The sequence below is a fragment of the Gorilla gorilla genome, chromosome 3 (assembly GCF_029281585.2).
Source record: "Gorilla gorilla gorilla isolate KB3781 chromosome 3, NHGRI_mGorGor1-v2.1_pri, whole genome shotgun sequence".
In the NCBI taxonomy this organism is placed as follows: Eukaryota; Metazoa; Chordata; class Mammalia; order Primates; family Hominidae; genus Gorilla; species Gorilla gorilla.
The window spans coordinates 64,450,872-64,471,669 of record NC_073227.2 but is presented as its reverse complement, the minus strand read 5'-3'; the positions used below and the strand labels follow the sequence as shown (position 1 = coordinate 64,471,669).

Sequence of the window (20,798 nt, the reverse complement as noted above, 5' to 3'; positions counted from 1 at the left end):
TCCTGAGCTCAAGTGACCCTCCTGCACTGGCCTCCCGAAGTGCTGGGATTACAGGTGTGAGCCACCATGCCCAGCCTACAAATATTTTTATAACCTATTTCACTTCAGTTTTTTTCCTTCCAACATTTTTGTTGTTAAACATTGAGTTCCCAGGCTCTTTTGAAGGATTAAGTTTATTGTTCATTAAAAAAAAAAAACACATCTTGAATGCTAAAATACCGTTACTATTTTTAAGGGAATTCATTAGAGATTTTCTTATTTTACTTATTGGTTTATAAAACTGCACTGTTGTTGACACATATATGGGCAGATGAATTTGCCTGGCTATTTTTTGTAGAGATGGGGTTTCGCTGTGTTGCCCAGGCTGGTCTCGAACTTCTGAGATCAAGTGATCTGCCCACCTCAGGCTCCCAAAGTGTTAGGATAACAGGTGTGAGCCATTTGCCTGGCCTTCTTTATTATGTTTTGTATTGAGAATAATTACATTTTGACTTATTGGTCATCTACATTTTCAACTTTTTCATTACTGCACATAATGTTTAATTTTTTTCCTACCCTTTGATATCAATAAATTTTTATATAAGAGAATTGCATAGGCCTTCTTTTCCACCTTTTCGTTTCCCACTCCAATAATACAATAATTAATATTGAAAACTATGTTTGTATAACTACACAGAAAAAAAAGAAATGGAATTACAATATGAAAATACCAGTACCACTATTTCATTTTGTTCTCTATTTGATGACTAATTTTGCTATTCATAATGATCATCGATAGATGTAATTAAAGTCAATACTTGTATCCTTCATTTTGAAGATATATTAGTGAAGAAAATGAATTACCTAATTTAGTAGATCTCAAACTTTTGTCACCGTGGTACATTTAAGTGAATCATAAAACCTCAGAGGTCCATCAAACTCTGACTTTTTTCTTATAGAAACAATATTAGGTGGTAACAAAGACGGAGAAGGAAACTTAATAATAATAACAACAAAATAATTACATAAGAACCCATGATTAACAAAATAAAACAATAGTAATTCTACAAACATATTATTATAAGAGTGTAATAGGTGAAAAATTATAACCTGCAGGATACTATGAATGGCACATTAATTAAAATAATGTCCCTTTGGAACATTATAGGAATTCCAGCTATCTTAGATATTCCTATGCCCAGTGGGGGAGTTTTGCAAAGTATGAGTTGTATCAGATATCCAGACTTCTTGATGGAATATTGAATTTGAATACTTACAGTATACCAACATCTCACTAAATTAACTAATGAATACTGAATTTTAGAATGTTATTTGATTTACTATATTATCAGTAAGTAGCCCTAATTTATGTACAGAAATTTAAATGTATGAATTTTAATCACATTTATATCACTTTATGAACACTTAAAAGTACATTCATGACCCACCAGTGGGCCACAAATGCTACTTTGATCTACACTGAGTTTGTTACATACATATCCTTGAACCCTATAATGTATTCCATTTAGTCTTACAGGTATTTTAGGTATAAAGACCCTGACCATATTTTACAAATTTATTATACTCAGTCCTGATATTTTCTATTTTAAGAATTTCTCGAAAGTTGGGCCAGGTGCAGTGGCTCACGCCTATGATCTCAGCACTTTGGGAGGTCGAGGCGGGCAGATGGCTTGAGATCAGGAGTTCGAGACCAGCCTGGCCAAAATGGCAAAACCTAATCTCTACTGAAAATGCAAAAATTAGCTGGGCATGGTGGCATGCACCTTTAATCCCAGCTACTCGGGAGACCAAGGCATGAGAATCGCTTGAACTGGGGAGACAGAGGTTGCAGTGAGTCGAGATCATGCCACTGCACTCCAGCCTCAGAGACAGAGGAAGACTCTGTCTCAAAAAAAAAAAAAAAAAAAGTAATTCTAGAAAATATTGATTATATAATAATTGTTTAACATATTTTTCATGTAAAATTTTAACATTATAATTAAGGATTTCTCTTTTCATTATAGGTAAGGATTTCTCTTTTGAGTCTCTTTTTAGGCTTTGTTCTATATATTTAAATATATAGAAATTCACATATATAAATAAACAAAAATATTGTATATATTATCTTTTTCACAAGTAGCATATTTACAATTATTTATGTAGTGTGTTTGTATTTCTCAATAGCATGCAAATATTTATTAGCATATATATGTAAATAACTCTCATATCTGCATTTATTTTAACTCAACAGTATATCCTGAAGACTAATCTTAACATTATTGATCTCCTTCATAATTTTACACTTGGATAATATTTCATGGTATGGGCTGATCAGATGGTAGTGGATTATCAAAATTTATTAACATTAGTGTCAATGTACTTGCTATACAACCCCCACACTGCCAAATTTGACTGTCTTAATTTAAAAAATTAATTTAAAAAAATTCCACGGTATGAATCTGCCTGCAGAGTTTTATATAGTCATAATCCATTTTATTGTTTATCATAAACAAGCTGGAATCAATATCCTTGAACATTTCTCTTTGTATATCTGTGGGATTATTTCTTGTGGTTGATACTTTGAGTTACACAGTCTTCACATGTCAAAGTTTAATAGACAATGGTAATTTACTCTAATAGGAGCAATACAAATATACACTACCAATAGTAGTTTATGGAGGTGATATTCATTGAAACAAACCCTTGACACCACTTAATGATATTAAACTTTTTTTTTTTTTTACTTTTTGAGTTAGGCTTTCCTACATACATGAGAATATGACTGTAAATAATTTAGGTGTTCTAATCAGTTTAATTAATTTATTGTTTCTTTAACATTCAATCCTGATATAAATGCTAAGCATCCCAAGTAGATCATGATAATCGATAACCTACCTATTTAAATAAGAGTTTTAGTTGTGCCCCTTTGAGCTTTCTGAATACCCATTAGTCAAACAGGTTACAAAGAGAATAGCTTTTTCTTTATGTTCCCATGTTCTGTGTTGGACTGCCTTTAAAAAGGGTAAGAAAATAATTTTGTACATAATGACACTGTTATATATTTAAATAGTAATGGTGTTACAGGAAAGGGGTTCAGATCCAGACCCCAAGAGAGGGCTTTTGGATCTTGCCCAAGAAAGAATTTAGGGTGAGTCCGCAGTGCAAAGCAAATGCAAGTTGATTAAGAAAGTACAATGGTGAAAGGATAGCTATTCCATAGACAGTATAGGATGTTCCCAAAAGTAAGAGGAGGAATGCATCCACCCTAGGTAAAATGCTTGTATATATTTTTTCTATTTATTTATTTAGTTAGTTAGTTTTTGAGACACTCTTGCTCTGTCACCCAGGCTGGAGTGCAGTGGTGCGATCTCAGCTCACGGCAACCTCCACCTCCTGGGTTCAAGCAATTTTCCTACCTCAGTCTCCCAAGTAGGTGGGACTACAGGCATGCGCCACCATGCCCAGCTAATGTTTGTATTTTCACTAGAGACAGGGTTTCACCATGTTGGCCAAGCTGGCCTCGAACTCCTGACCTCGTGACCCACCCGCCTCAGCCTCCCAAAGTGCTGGGATTACAGGCATGAGCCACCGTGCCCAGCCCAGTGCTTGTATATGTATATATATGATATATACATGATATATATATGATATATGTATATACATATATATATACACACATGATATATATATATGATATATTATAAAAAGAGACATTGGGGAGATGTGCTGTGCTCCAAGGGTTTGTGATAAAGTGTTAATTTTCTTAATTGCTATATTTTGCAAAAATTGGTATTATTATCTTTAAAGCAAAATTAGAAATGCCTTTGTTCTCTAGATATCGGGATATCTCCCAAGCCTGGGTCTGTTTAGCAAACATTACTAATTTGTTCCCTTAACCATAAATATCTAGAAGCTAGGAATGCCAAACTTTCTGAGAATGCAGGTCAGCAAGTCCCAGCCTTATTTTCCTAGCCCTCACTCAAAATGGAGTTACTGTGGTTGGAAGGCCTCTGACAGTAGGACAGGTTAAAGTTTGGAAAGATACATATCAAATGATTAACAAACTCCTGGTGGCTAACAACTATAATCTCAGTGTTTTGGGAGGCCAAAGTGGAAGGATAGCATAAGACCAGGAGCCCCATCTCTACAAAATTGAAAAAAAAATTAGCCAGGCATAGTGGGTGCACACCTGTAGTCCCAGCTACATTGGAGGATGAGCTGGGAGGATGCCTTGAGCCCAGGAATTCAAGGTTACAGTGAACTGTGATGAGCTATGACTGTGCCCCTGCACTTCTTCAGCCTGTGTGACAGTGAGACCCTGTCTTACAAAAGAAAATAAAAGAAAAGAAAAAGGCCGGGCGTGGTGGCTCATGCGTATAATCCCATCACTTTGGGAGACCCAGACAGGTAGATTGCCTAAGGTCAGGAGTTCAAGACCAGGCTGGCCAACATAGTGAAACCCCATCTCTACTAAAAATACAAAAATTAGCTGAGCATGGTGGCGGGCGCCTGTAATCCCAGCTACTTGGGAGGCTGGGACAGGAGGCAGCTACTCGGGAGGCTTGAACTCGGGAGGCTTGAACTCAGTAGGCAGAGGTTGCAGTGAGCCAAGATCATGCCATTGCACTCCAGCCTGGGCGACAAGAGCAAAACAACGCCTCAAAAAAAAAAAAAAAAAAAAAGTCTCTGGAAAGTGAGAATATAGAAAGGTGAAATAGAGATGTTCATTATTTTTACTTTGTACGCTTTTTATTTAATTAGTGTAAATGTGTTATAATCCTGTTTTAGTTTATTAATTTTAAAACAAAGAAGATTATAACTTGGGAAATTACGCTTATTTACTTATTCTTGTTTCTTCTTTCTTGTTTCTCATGACTTTCTTACCAATTAATATATATTCCTATCTTCGAATTACCCATGGCTATCAAATTTGTTCTAGTGATGATGAGGTATTAGGTCTTTATCTGTTTTAATATTTTTGGAGTGTTGACCATTTGACATATTCTTGTAGAATGTACTTGAAAAAATCAGCATGTAGTTTCAGAGAAGAAAAATACTTGAAACTAAGCAATAGTTTGCTACCCAGCATACTGGGAGCAAAATTCCTTATACAGTTAGTAAGAAGATGAAAATCACTTTGAAAAGCCCGGATTTTATTTCTGTCAATTTTCACAGAGCTTAGTAGCTGATGAGTATTCACTGTGAACTAAGTGCTAAACCAGACACAAAGGAAAATTTGTACTTGCCTCTGAGAACTTACAATGTGGTTGGGGATTTACAATACACACGCAACTAAGTCCACTTTAGAAACTCACAGAGAAAATAATAGGGCAAACCTTAGACTTAACCACCCAAATAGATAATTAAGGTAAGCATGATTTTTCAAAGTAAGTTTCCTCAGGAGGAGCTTTCTGAAGACATGAGTTTAAAGTCAAGTTTTCAAGAAAAAGATGAATTCGCAGGAAAAATTGGGGAGTGTATTCCGATGAAGATGAAGTTTAACAACTATTTCTTGAATCGATGATTACAATTACATGCAAACATGATCGTTGAAAGAAAGCCATAAAAGTATTTATGTGAGATCTCTTTCCTTTGTATTCCATTTAAAAATTATAGTTGAAATCTGGTGAAACAGCTGCCAACATTGCTAGAGAGCTGGCTGAACAGACAAGAAATCACTTGAATGCTGGGGACATCACCTACTCTGTCCGGGCCATGGACCAGCTGGTAGGCCTCCTAGATGTACAGCTTCGGAACTTGACCCCAGGTGGAAAAGATAGTGCTGCGCGGAGTTTGAACAAGGTAAGGACCCTAATTATGTGTGTGTGTGTGTGTGTGTGTGTGTGTGTGTATGTCTTTAAAGTTGTAATAAAATCAAAAAGACTTCACTGCTTAATTTTTCTCCTTCTACAGAATATGATCATTATAAAGAGAATCAAGTTATTTTCAATTCCTTTGTTATTATAATAATAGAACTACGTGGTTCTTAATCTAAAGAAATGATAAATGATAATCTCTCTATATATATATTTTGAATTTATAATTCTGTTTTCCATGGCAGTTATTCTGGTATGCTAAATTCAGACAGGGTTAATGTAGATAAATGCAATTTCTTTTTTCTTTCAAACTTTTATGTTAAGATAATTGACAATAAAACAAATGTCTAGTCAATAAGTAAAACTTTAGAACATAATAACAAGAAGATGTTATAGATCTTCTTGTGGAAGAATGGATGGATCTCTATCATCAATTATAGATGATTTAAAAACTGAGATAATTTACCCTAATTAATAAGACTTTTAAAAATCTCATAAGGCAAGAAATTAATTTCTACTTCCTTTTGACTTTGAAATCACTCAGATTTTGTATCACTAACATTAAAATGTTAAAAGCTTAAATATATTCCAGCAAATTTGAATTTGTAAGTAAAAGAAATTATTTTTTAACTTCAGCGAAAATACATTTTATGAATTTTCATTTATATTTACATAAATGAAATAGGCATTTAGTTACATAAACATATAAAATATATTTCATATATTTATAAATAATATAATTTATTTATTTAACAAAATATCACATGGTGAATTAACCCCATGGTAAAACATATTAGCATAGCTACCTTCAAATGACATGGGTTCCCTGACTGGCATTTGTGTAGTAGAGATATTCAATGATTGAAACAATTTTAGGGCCTTGAATATCATGATAGCCTTACTACTTTAAAAAACAAGAATTTGACATTGCCAGACTAATATTCCTGTATGGAATTCACTAAAAGAACATTCTCCTTTAGAATGAAAAATGACTCTGCAAAGTAATCTTTTAATATGGTTAGTTCTTCTGTGTCTTACTAGGGTAAGAATTTCAGTCATCAAAAGGAAAGAAATTTTCTAAATAATGATTATTCAACACAGAAAAGCCAGATATTTTATCTGGCAAACAGTTTGTTTTTTTTTTCCCCCTGCAATTTCATCTGTAGAAAACAGGTACAGTTTTATTATTAGATATAAATTATTATTATTTTTCATTCTGAGCATAAAGGAGTTATTTTTGTCACTTATGCCCTTGATAGAATCACAACCAGTTGCCTGATGGAATATAATCCACAGCTACCTACATAATCTGGGCGTGCTGTGATTTTAATGCGTTGTTGCCCAGACTGGCTGGATGCTATTAATGAATATTGCTGCCAACTATTGTTATCATAATGTACCAGATGTAGTCATTTCTATTAATGTTACATATCCATAACATGACTTGTTATAGCAATACTTTGTATCTTTATTTAAAAATGGTGTTGATGTCTGACAATATCAGGTAAAGCTGGCAATTAATGTCACATTCTAACTGGCTACAGCTAATCAGCTTGCCTACTCTGAATATCAAATAACTAAATAATGGGCAAATTTCCATTTGTGAAGCTTTTTAATGCTTTTCTTTTGTTACCCATTTGGCTCTTTTCAGTTGTTTGTATAATGTGGTTTGTCATATGTTAATTTGCATGATGGGGTAAGGAGATGGGAGGGCAAAGGTTATTCACATGCTTGCTGGCTTGCTCTCATTTCCTGTGGTTCTCACTTTCCCTGAAGCAGTTATAACCCATCAGATTTGCAAAGTCAACTCAGTACAAATCAATCGTGCTCTGTATTGAAATTCTGGAGGGTTTAGAGTCCTGCAAACCACGATCCAAGTCAGTGATCCAAGTGACAGCCCTGGCAATTTACTTGCACTCATTCCTCACTTAATTCTTTAGAGGAGTAACTGCTCTATGCTCATTGAAGAATGCGTGAATTAGAATTGGGAGAGTATAGGCCACACAAAAGGCATCTGGGTAACTGCTTCTTAAAACTGGGTAATTTTCTCCTTCAACAATCAAGGCTACTGAGGAAAAAAAAAAAATTGGAAAGAAGAGGAAAACCCACAAATGAATTTATAAAAATTTGGCTTATTTATTTAAACATGGTGGATGAACTGTTATTAATTATTCATTTTATCACCAGGAAATAATGTTTGGGATGTAACATGAGTTGCTGCTATCCTTTTGCCGAGAAAGACATCACTCTCTATGCAAACAAACAAACAGAAATATACTTCTTAACCCACCAAAGTTTCTATCATTTGTTTTTTGGTCAAAACTGTCAAAATAAATTCTTCAAGAAATAAAAGCAGTGATTAATCAGAATAATCACATCCTTTTAATCAGTAGCTAGTTATCTCTAGTATGTGCCCATTAGAATCAAAGAGTCATAATGAATGGGCATTTCTTTTTTCCTGATAAACAGAAGTTTTTGTATATATGAAGAACATATGATTTGTGGTGTACATTAACCGTTTATATTATCTGTAAACCACAAATAATCTATCTTTGAAAAATGGGTTCCAAACTTTTGACTCAATTTCCTTAACTTCATGTCTTTGTCACCCATAAATTCATAACTAACCTAATGTGAAATGAATCATTTCAAACGAATGAAGTATATTGATTTTTACTAATTTCTACGAAATGTATTCAAAGATTTCTTGCTATCATTAACAACTTTATACCATACAGTTTTCACTTAGGTTGTTCTGAAAGGATGTTGGCTACTATTTTTCAAGCCATTGCTTGCTTACATTTTGCTGCTGCTTAGCTTTCATTTTCTTCTGAAAAGTAGTGAATGACAAAATAAGGTGTTTTGTGTAGATGTGTTCTTTTATTTTTCTTGTTTTCTTCTGTCACTAACTTGTTTTTTCTATTCTGTGTTTAATCTGCTGTCTTAATGGATTCAGCTTCAGAAAAGAGAGCGCTCTTGCAGAGCCTATGTCCAGGTACTTTCTGCGTTTTTATAAATGTGTTAAGTTGTTGAATGTCTCTGTTGTGATGGCATGAATGGACACCTGACAGAAAAATGATAATGTACCTTACTGAAATAAAGGAAGTTCATGGAGGGGGAGAAGGGTGGGAACAGAAAGCCTGAAAGCGTTGGCAGTGCCAATGCTCTGTCAAACAAGAGGAACACAGACTGAGAAGGAGGTGCAACTTGAGGTGTGAACTTTTTCATCATCACCAAGAGGTGAGTTGGGTATAATCTGTAAAATCCCTATTTTTTTCATAGAGGTGGGTTTGAAAACGTTTCATTTTTTCATTGGGTCAGCCCATATTTGAGTAGCAAGTCATTCAGAAATGAAACTAAATCAGTCTTATAAGACAACAAGTAATCCAGGATACTTGGAATATCATGCTTCTGTTCCTTAGTAGAGCTGTTTATTGGTTCAAGGCACGATTGTGGCTATCTTACTCTCTTACTTATTGCAAAAACTGTAATCCCAATGTAAATGTACTTTGTTTCGGCTGACATGTTCTAATTTGTAAGCATGTTGTAATTTATAAGCAATAAACCATACCTATGTTTATGGATTTTGTATGACAGAGAACAACCTTAGAAGCAAGCTCTCTAGTTTTTTGTTTTGTTTTGTTTTATAAGAAATGAAGGAAAGAAACAAAGAAGGCAGGAGGAAATATGAAAATGTTTAGCTGTAAACTTTATTCTGCATGTATACATTTCACAGCATTTTTAAAAAGGCCATCTGCATTTATAAAGAGATACCCTCAAGAACCAAATTAATGGGTATGAGATTGGCAGTTTAAAAACAAAACTTTATCAGTTAATTTGCAGGTGAACATAATATCAAGGTATTTACTTTTTTTAACCAAAACTCTTAAGTTAGGTTGATATAAATAGTAAAAATTGATTTGTTTGTTTATGCCTTTCCAATGATCTGAATATTCACATCCGCTATCCTTCTAGGTAGTACAGAATTGAGAACTGGATTTATAATTAGAAAGTGACTTAGTGAGCATAAAATCATAGCAAAAGGAATTGGATAGCCTTGGGGCAAACTTAGTCAGATTATGAAAAGCACAATACAGTAGACTTTTTAATGAATGGAAATATCTCTGTGTGCCAGCTATAATCATTTGCTTAATTCTGGCTGGCAAATTCTTTTTCTTGCAGCTATCCCATTTGTAAATTCTATACATGAATATCTTGATATCCTCAACAAATATTAGTGAACAAGGCAAATATAATACAGTCCCTGTCTAGGATTTTACTATCTAGGAGAAAATATTGATGAATAAATGTTAGTACACTAACACTTCAGAGGAATGAAAATGCAGTTGAGTAGATTCAGCTTTCTTTGGATATACTCTCGTTCTGGAAATGTATACTGATCACTTTGATTGGATTTGGTGTCTTCCAAGTCTCCTGAGCAACACAAGAACACATTACAAATGTTCCCTATAAGTCGGCTAAAATTGTAGTTGGCCAAATGTGTCTATTATGATTATGCATGGTTTCCGTAGGGAAGGAAAGATTTCTTTTCCTGATCTATAGCTAGGTTCATGACTCAGGCCCCTATAACAAAAGACAGGTTAACAAGAGACAAACATACAAATTTATTTTATGTAAGTTTTATGTGAGATAGCAGCATTTGGGAATGACCCCAAGAAACAGAAAAACTTGTATTTTTTATGTGTAGGTTTGATAAAGAGTAGACAGTCATGGGCAAGTGCAACTGGACAAAGGGGGAATTATCTAATGGTAATACATGGGAGGGGGAACTTAGCAAGGCATTTGTTCAGATTCTTCTGGGCATCTCTGTGTCTTGGGATCCTTCCTTGCAGGTATAGGGAGATGTGAGTTAGGTTGATGTAAATGCTAAAAATCAATTTGTTCATTTATGCCTTTCCAATGATCTGAATATTCACATTCCACTATCCTTCTGGGTAGTATAGAATTGAGAATTGAATATTCTCTAAGGAGAATATTATGATCTGATTCAGGGGAAGGTTAGAAAATTCTTGCTCAGTTGTTTGGTTTGCATCAGGAGAAAAAGGCAGGGTAAAGATGAGAGTTACCTTCCTGCTTTTGCTGTTTTCTCAAATGCCAATGTGCCATATTTTGGAGTCACATGTCCTGAGTCTCATCAATTCTTATTACTTTAATCTCAGCATTGTTTTGCAGAATGAGCAGTTAGAAACTTAAAAACCAGAGTGAAAAAAATATTATTTTATTCTTGCGCATTTCATTCTGAATGTGAAGTGAAGCCATTAGAATAAGGCTAATAAAGGCATTTTGTGAAAATATTATTTAAAAGGAAAAAGAGAATTTCAACATTGAACAGAGATTAGGAAGATAAACTTTTAATTTGCATTTTATTTTATAAAATAATGAATCTGTGTATAAGAAACTTCAGGTTTATTTTTCTAAGGTTTTGGGGAAAAGTTGCTTTGGGAGGTATATATAGGTGTGTTTATATACATATACATATATATCTATATCTGTATATATAAATATATATCAATATATATCTATATATGACCTATACTCTAAGTGAGTGCAATAGGTAGAGAAATCAAAATATCCTTTATCATCAAAAGCTGAAGATCATTTCTGAGCTGAGCAATGTTAGGATTGTTTTTGATTGCAATCTATGCTATCCTTTTAATGGGGCCTTTGGGATAATTAGTCTTTTGGTATTTAAACCTATGAAATGCATGGTCATTCAAACATGAATCTCTGGTGGAAAATTAATAGCAGTTTATTCAATGGTTGATTTCCTGGGTTATAATTGACTGACTATGAATAAATGTTTCAGCTATTGAGTAAACATCTTATAAGACCAAATACAAACAGAATATTGGTGAATCAGAAATGCTCTGCTAATACATTGCACTACCTCTCTTCCTCTTAATGTAGATCATTATTCCATGAAATTCCAGAGTGAATAATCCTTTAAACTTTAGTCTATTTGCATTTTAAAGACTTGTTTTATGTGTCCTATTGTTTCTATGTTCAGAGTACATTCAGAGCTATCTATGAAATAGGTGTGAAATATGCTTGAAGTGCTTTAGGCATTAAATTTGAAATAAGATGATTTCTAAGTCATCATAATTTTTTTTTTTTAATATAGCCTTTTCATAAGTGCAAGCAATGAATCTTTTAGGGTTGATTTTGGCTGTCTAAATCCATTTAGATGTCAATTACTTAGAAGTTCAGTGTCTATTTTATGAATTATCCAGAGTTATCTTTTGTATGTTCTGACTTTTAACCTTTTGTTTATCTCACACACAAATGAAAGCACAGTGAAATTTTAACTATCAGTTGTCAACTATGATAACTGACCTGTAGTTGTACAATTAAAAGTGGCTGGTGTGATATTTTAAATAATATGTGAATCTCCTAAAAGCCATTATGTTTGCATCCCAAGAGTTTTAACAAAAAAAAAAATTGAGTTTAATATACATATTTTAATTTTAATTGTAATTTTAGATTTGTGTTGAGTATCACAAGATATAAATTGATATGTGTCATAGTAAAACATATTACTTCCATATCTTAGACACAATGACATGGGCCTACATAGCCCCAGCTACTTGAGAAGCTAAGGTAGAAGGATTTTTTGAGCCCAGGAGTTCGAATATAGCCTGGGGAGCATAGTGAAAACCATGTCTCTTAAAAAAAAATAGAGAGTTTTAAGTTTTATACTAGAGAAAACAAGTAAGGCTTGTGTTACACATGCATATTAAACAGTTGCGGTGATTTAATATTACCAGAAGGGGCCTTATAGATGAAGATGAGATAGTGTACTGGCCCAAGGCCACACAAGTAGCACTGATGGTACCATTGCTTCTCTCCTCACATGTGTCCTATGCTGCTTCAACACCATGACTAAGAATAACAATGATTTGTTATTAAGAATAAATTAATTTCCTGTAAACCCAGCACTTTGGAAGGCCAAGGTGGGCAGATCACTTGAGACCAGGAGTTTGAGACCAGCCTGGCCAACATGGTGAAACCTTGTCTTTACTAAAAATACAAAAATTAGCTGGGCATGGTGGTACACGCCTGTAATCCCAGCTACTCAGGAGGCTGAGGCAGGAGAATTGCTTAAACCCGGGAGGTGGAGGTTGCAGTGAGCTGAGATCGCACCACTGCACTCCAGCCTGGGCGACAGAGTGAGACTCCATCTCCAAAAAAAAAATAAAAATAAAAAAAAAATTATTTATTAGGCATTAATTATGTGCCATTATTGTGCAGAGCAATTAGAATACATTCTTATTTAATATTCACAAACACCGTATGATATAATTATTGCAATTTTTAACTTAACAGATGAAAAAATGGAGACCCAGGGAAGGTTAAATGACTTTCACAAGATCACACAATAATAATTGAAGGTGCTTTAAATTCAAAGCTAAGTCTTTCTAATTCAGAGGCGTGTCCTCCTAATCTCTGAGATACTGTTACTTGCAGGACTGACCTCATCTTTTGGTGATAGGAGGCAAGACATATCATTAGGTTTATGTTTGTTGATTTTTTGCACTGTATTTCAGGGATGGAATGCAGTACAACAATTTTTTTCAATCTCTTTTTGAAGACAGAGGTAAAATGGTATGTGATAATTATTTTGTGCTGCCATATTAAGGTCATATCCAAATATAATTTGCTTTGAGGTCTTTTTACTTTCAGAGGAGACTCTGATGAAAAAGTTACCATCTTAAGAGAATAAAAAACCAGCAGAAAGATATAGTAACTATGTTAAAGGAGGAACTGTCTGTTTTCCAGAGACAGTACTATTTTCCACCAGCAATATATGAGGATTCCAGTTGCTCCACAACCTCACCAACACATGTGATTTTCTGTCTTTCTTATTATAGCCATGCTAGTATTTGTGAATTGCAGAAGTTCTTGACTCTAGTCATGGGATGGGGGGCAGAGGAAAGTTTAAAAATATAATTCATGAACCAGTACAAATCATGTGGTTTCATAGAGAGTTCCATGGTTTTCATGAGAATATGGGAGTAGAGTATGACCTCCAAGAGCTTAAGAACAACTGCCTTTGTGTTTTGTAAATGTAACCAGAACTCAGATTTGTATTTTTTTCTTATCTTTCAACCTCAGATTGTCATCTTTTAAATAGTAATATTTGTTAGCATTGTTCTCCTCTTTAGCGGGAACTATTAAGAATTACTGGTGTTTATTTTTCACTACTTCTAAGACAGGACATTTTCCTAGTTTTTAAAAATATTTTCATTTTTATCAATAGTTGCTTTTGCCCACCAAATCTCAGAGGCAGTATGTACTTGCTAGAGAGTCTGCAGTTGACCATGCTTAATGGAAAATATAAGTTCATCTAGGTACTGATGTGATTCCTTTGAGTCACTGTGTAGAATCTGTTGTGGTCACTTGCATAGCTCGGTTGAGAACTGATCAGAAAAAAAAAATGTTACGTGTGAATTTGAAAACAAAAAAGCACACACACACCTGGTTTTTCTTCTTCTTTTGTTTTTGAAAGGCAGGTAGTCTATGTGATTTTTTTAATGCTTAAAGAGTATTATTATAGTATACTATAGTATACAATATATATACTATATAGGTATATAGAGTATAGAAGACTTGTTACTGTAATATATTTTATATGTATAGTATGATATAATACTATATCCTAGTAATGGAAAACCATCACATAGTGAACAACAAAAATATTTTAAGAATTACTAGTTAAGCACATGTGCCCTGTATAATCTTACCAGCTCTAGGAGTATAGCAGTACACATAATAGGCAAAAATCCCTGCACTCTCTTCTAAGGTGAAAATCCTAGTGAAAGAATATAAACAATACACTGAATATGTAACATATATGGTATACCAGATGATGATAAATGCTATGGAGTAAAATAAAGCAAGAAAGCAGGAAATGAATTACCGAGGTGATATATGAACAAAACTCAGAAGGAGATAAAAGGAGTCAACTATGCTGATATGCAGGAGCGAGCATTTTAGCAGAGAGAACAGAAAGTTCCTGAAATGGAAATATTCCTGTTGGTGATGAAGGAGGCTAGTGCAACAGGAACAGAGTGAAAAAGAGGATCACAGGGTGTGAGCCTGTGGTAGCTCAAGGCCCAGATTCTGATAGATCATTGTAAGGACTTCAGCTTTTATTCAGAAAAGCCTAGTAAACAAACCACTGCAGGTTTCTGAGGAGGGATAACTCTCTAACGCGTGTTACAAGTGGACAGTAGCCAACAGCAAGAAAAGTAAGGGCCGAAGCTGGGTTACCATTTGGGTAATGACAGCCACTTGGATTAGCATATTAGTGCGGGATACTGAGGTAATTATTCGGATTCAGAGGTTTTTAAAAAAATGAAATAAGATTTGCTAAGAGATTGTATAGAGTTTTCAGAGAAAAAGAGGAGTTGAAATGACAGAATGCTTTTTGCCTGAGCAATTGGAAGGATGAAGTCGTGGTTTGTTGAGATGGTCTATTTGCAACCAATTTGGGAGGGGCAGGAAGAGAACTCCACTATGGCTCATGTTAAGTTTGAGATTCTTATTAGACATGCAATATAGATGTTAAATATGTCGTTAAATATACAAGCATGGTGTTCAATTGTGAGATTAGCCTAGAAATAATTATTTGGTAGTGTTTTACTTAGAGTGGCATTTGAAATCAATGTTCTAGATGAATTCATCAAGGGGATGAGTGTAAAGAGAGAAAAGAAAAGAATCTAGAACTGAGCCCCAGGACACTGTAATATGAAGAGGTTGGGGAAATGCAGAGAAGCCAGCAATAGAGACTAAAAAACAGCCTTAAGGAATGAGGAGCACCAGGAGAGCATGATATCCTGGAAATCAACTGAAGTTATTGCAGAGAGGATGAAATGATGTGAAGCACTGCTGAATCTGCTCAGAAATGCTGATACAGCTTTTCAAAGATAAAAGTAATGTCAACTTTTGATAATTAAAAAAATTCCAAAGCCCACATGTCTACATTATTACATGCAATATCTAAACATTTTTGCCCATTCTTTTCAACTTTTTTGTATTATTAATGCACACTTTCTGTGAACCAAAATTGCTGTTGCACCTTTGACAAAGTGCAAATTGAATTATGCCAGTTTTACTTGCGTGCCTTTGGTGCATAAGACAAGAAGGATTCTAAGCTCCATTTATACTGCTAGGAAGAAATTAATGAGTATTTTCAAGTTCCTTGTTTGGTCACTTAATTGGCTGTGTGACAAAGAGCTCTGTGGTGCATGTCAAACAACTTTCAGAGTCCTCTAATGATTTGTGCATTGCTTGACTTGTGATACTATTCTGTGTGGCCTGTCAGGCTGGATGTCCTTGTTAAAGTGGCTAGAATAAATTGGCTAGCAGTGTGCATACAATGTAGTATATTAACTGCAGCAACAGGGAGTACTTTTAGCAGTTCTTTCAAGAGATTTCCATGTTTGCCCATAAGCATCAAAGCCAACCCAAACTTTCATTTAATATAATTAAAAGGACATCTGAAAGTAGTTTGAATCACAGCAGGTTCTTGTGGTTTGGTAACCCTTTGTTAAAACCCTGTGAACTTAATATATTTCACAGCTTGATAAATCTGCACTTGATTTATGTCAGTAAGAGAGAAAATATAAATCTGCACCCTGCATGTTTCTGGTGCCCTAAACCTATTGTTAAAAGACATTGAGATCAAAGACAGTGACTTCTATCTACAAAACCAGAGTACTGTAGTTTTTTTCAGATAAAGAATGGTTATAAGAATTCCTTTCTATAAGTTGTAGACATTAAACGCTACTACATACAAAGCAATCATTGAATCAGAAGAGTAAAATCATATGTAATGTAAGCAGAGTAATTCATACAGGTATTATTGAAGAATGTGAACAGGTCAAGTTGTAAATCTAATGATTTAAAAACTTCCAAAGGACAATGACAGATGTTGATGATGGAGATTCTGCATTGACGTGGAAAGAACATCATTCTGGGAATCTCTCACAATTCCCCTGGCGAATGTGTCAGGTTAGATAGAAATGGCTGCTTTAGAAAGCCATTTCTGCCTCCTCCATTTTGCACATTTCCTGTAAATAAACAAATGTTCCAGCTGCTGTTTGTATATACATGGTTTGTGAATGCCTCAGAAAGTAATTCTAATGAGGGTGTGAGAAAAGTGTCTTTCTGTTTTTAAATAAAATGTTTTCATCTAAAACAAAAATATTTTCTCTCTTCTTTGCACCAACTTGTATTCTCTTCTCTTATTTAATTTTCTGATCAAAGCCTGGGCCATTATGTAGTTGTAAAACTGTTTACTTAAAGTTCATTCTATGCACCAATGCTTTCTGAACATAAGTTTACCTTCAGAAAAGTTTTAAATACATAGAATATAAATAGATATTATTTCTATGCAAATGCAAGAGAATACACATCAATTTACTTTTCTATTTCTTTAATAGCTTGATGATTACATAGCTAACCAGAAGGTAAAGGATATTAAAAACAGCATTACAGATTTAAGATCCTACTTTCTGAAACTATCATTAACTTTTTTGGTACAGGTCAGAAAAGCAATGGAAATTTTAAAGTGCAATTTACAGTAAAGTAGTTGTCTGAGAGCGTGGATCCAAACAAATGATTTTTTAGGACTGCTCCCAGAGTTACAATTTTTATGTTTTCCTTTATCTAATATACGAATCTTGTATAGCTGGTAGTAACAGAAAGTTAGCTATGGTAGCTTAAACAAACCAGGGCTTTATTCTTGCACATGAAAAATGCAGATGAGGCAGTCCAAGATTAGCTTGGAAACTGCATGAAATCATCAGAGACCAAGGCTGCATCTGGTTTTTTGCTCCATTATCTTTAGCACATGGGTTTCCATCCCCAAGATGACAAGATGGCTACTTAGGTTCCAATCATCATGTCATGCTAATCTTCTAAAAGGAAGAAGGAAAAGGATAAGTATCAGAAGGATTTGTCCCTTTTAGTACTTTCCAGGAATCTCTCCAAACTATTCCTTATTATATCTTAAGGGCTACCCTATTTGCATGGTTAAATACTTCATTAGTAGGTGCAGCTTTGCAGCTGGGCATAGTGTCCAACGATTCTGTGTCTAACACAAGAGGGATATTGGGCAACTAGCAGCCTCAGATGCAACGAAAATGCTTTTTCTTTTTCTTATTTAATAACAGTGAAATCTTATTCAGTTTTAATGTAATAAACTACCATAGATTTATGACAATACAAGGGTAACTTTTGAACCCTAGATATAGATAAAAATGTTCTTCTGCTTGTTCTGTTAGTCATAGTTTGAGATTAATCATTTTGTCTAAAAAAAACTTTTAAAAGCTATTTGAAACTTCTCAGATTGCATTTTTCTACCTTTTAAGTAATTTTTTGAATAGCTAATATAGACACATGGTATAAAATTCAAAAGATAGAATAATAGCTATTTCTCCCTCCCACTAGAACCTCTGCATTGCTAACTCCAGGGCACGCCACTGACATTTTTGTCTATTTCAGTGGTGCTCCCTTGCGGTTGCGTAGTTCAACCCTGCCTCTCATTTCTCTCTACAGACTTTCAGCAGTCCTTTTCCAAAGCATGATCACTGTTGGCTTTTTTTTTTTTTTTTTTGAGTTGGAGTCTTGCTACCAACAGGCTGGAGTACAGTGGCGTGATCTTGGCTCACTGCAACCTCTGCCTCCCGGGTTCAAGCGCTTCTCTCCCAAGTAGCTGGGATTACAGGCATGCGCCACCATGCCCAGCTAATTTTTGTATTTTTAGTACAGACAGGGTTTCACTATGTTGGCCAGGATGGCCTCCATCTCCTGACCTCGTGATTCATCTGCCTCGGCCTCCCAAAGTGCTGGGATTACAGGTGTGAGCCACCACGCCCGGCCTGTTAGCTTTTTAAATATCTTAACCAGAGAAGACTATTTTTACTCACATCTATATTTTTATACTGTTTCTTTATAAATCTTGTCGTACAATCACAAAACAGTGTTGTTCTCCTTGCCTAGAGAAAAGACTTTGGGGATAACTTGTGGCCGACCCACACAATAGGGTAGCATTCCGCCACGGAAAAGAGTAAATGTGTAGACAGGATCACAAGCTAGATTTGGGTAGTGTTTGTATCAACAGAACAACTTACCTCTTCATCAGTAGGAAATCGGTTGAATAAACTACTAAACTAAATAATGGAATACTTCCTAGCCGCAGAAACAGTGAGGTAGAACTTGTATTGACTTAGAAAGATAGATGTGATATATTTTCAAGTAAAAATAAACAAGCAAGCCAAAAACAACAGATAACAGCCTTATTGTCCAGACTGAGTTTGCTCTTATGAATGTGTAAATATTTACAGGTCTAGAGAGACCCACAATAAACTGTCTAAAGTGATTCTTTTTGTATGGAGTTTTACAGTGTTGTTCTATAAATGGAATTTGAGCTTTTACCATATATACTTCTGTAATTTAAAACTGTTTATAAATTTGTCTTTTTAAAACTAATAGATATTATTTTTTGAAACAGTTTTAGATTTGTAGAAAAATTGATCAAGTCTTATAGAAAGTTCCCATATACCTCCCATTGACATGAACAGCTTCCTCTATTGTTAACATCTTACATTAGTATGGTATATTTATAATAATTAATGAACCAATTTAATATATTATCATTAACTGAAGTCCACAGTTTATTCAGATTTTTAAATTTATTATCTATGTCCTTTTCTGTTTTAGGATCCTATCCAGCATATCATATTACATTTAATTAGCTCTGCTAGGCTGTGGCAGTTTTTCAGACTTTCCAACAAGTATGTCCTTTTCAAAGTCTGAAAAATACATTTTTTATTAAAAAATAGTAAACACATATACTTTAAGAAAAGCATAGATTTATTCATTCATTCAATCAGGCAATATTTGTTGAGCTCATTCAGACACTGTTTCAGGTGCAGGGATTCACGGGTGAAGACAGAGTTTCTGTCTTGTAGGGCTCAAACCCTAGTTCAGCCTGGAGTTATGAAGGAAAATAGCCAGTAAATCAGTCAATCAATCAAAGTAATAAAATAAGATTGCAGAAATGCTATTCAAAGAATTAAAACACAGTCATATGAGTAAATATGACCCATATGAGTAAATATGACCTTTTGATTACTTCATTTCGTGCGGATCAGGGAAGACTTTCTAAGGAAGTGATAGGCAATTCAGCAATGTGACTACCTGGAGAAGAGCATTCCAAGATCAAAGGTCACCCAAGGCCGAGATGGTCAAGTGACAAGTGGTTGGAGAGTTCAGGGAATAGAAAGAAGACAAATATGCCTGAAGCAGTGGGTTGAGGGAGAAGGCTATGGAAAAAACTCAAGAGTCTGAGTGCTATTAAAATCCTTTGACCAGGGTCATGACATATTTTTTGCAAAATGACTTTGGCTACAAACTTTGTTTTCCTCTGATACTGATTCTTATAACTTCAGCTATTATCCTTGTGTAGATGATTTAAAAAAGAAAATTAACTGCTTTACACATTGCCAAATTCTTCTGTTAATCCATTCCACCTACTGTCTGAGTAATGTTTTAAAAATGCAAATCTGATCATGACTTGACCCTACTCAGCCTGTCCCTTACTCTCTTTTGCCCTTATAGAAAAAAATCCCTTTTTGAACTACAGTGCTTGAGTATCAGACTCCTGTTGCTAATTTCTCACACCTTTAACTGGCTCCTCCTAGGATCCTACACTGCCAGGAGATTTAAATACTTTCAGTTCGTGTCTCTGTACCTTTATAGTCACAGTTCCTTCTACTTGGATTAATTCTAGATTTGTTCTCCTTTCTCCTTCTCTTCATTCCAGTAACTTTGACATATGAAGTCAACACCCACTTCGTATGTCAATTACTCTAAAGAAGCATTCTTTGTCCCACTTAGTCTGAATAAATGACCTCTTATGTGAACTTATAACACTCTCAGTTTTCCTCTATTACAGCAATTATCAAGCTGTATTTT

At 34.6% G+C, this 20,798-nt stretch overlaps 1 protein-coding gene across 48 annotated transcripts in view; it reads left to right on the top strand.

Moving 5' to 3' along the window:
• ADGRL3 (adhesion G protein-coupled receptor L3) overlaps positions 1 to 20,798 on the top strand; it is an 860,164-nt gene that overhangs the window by 696,754 nt on the left and 142,612 nt on the right. For 38 of the 48 annotated variants that reach the window (XM_055385299.2, XM_031010265.3, XM_055385312.2 and 35 more), the window contains 2 exons: positions 5,596 to 5,781; positions 8,752 to 8,790. In XM_055385299.2, the coding sequence (XP_055241274.2) occupies positions 5,596 to 5,781; positions 8,752 to 8,790 (225 nt within the window). The remainder of the gene's footprint in view (positions 1 to 5,595; positions 5,782 to 8,751; positions 8,791 to 20,798) is intronic. The other 10 variants (XM_055385303.2, XM_055385287.2, XM_031010263.3 and 7 more) reach the window with 1 other exon arrangement.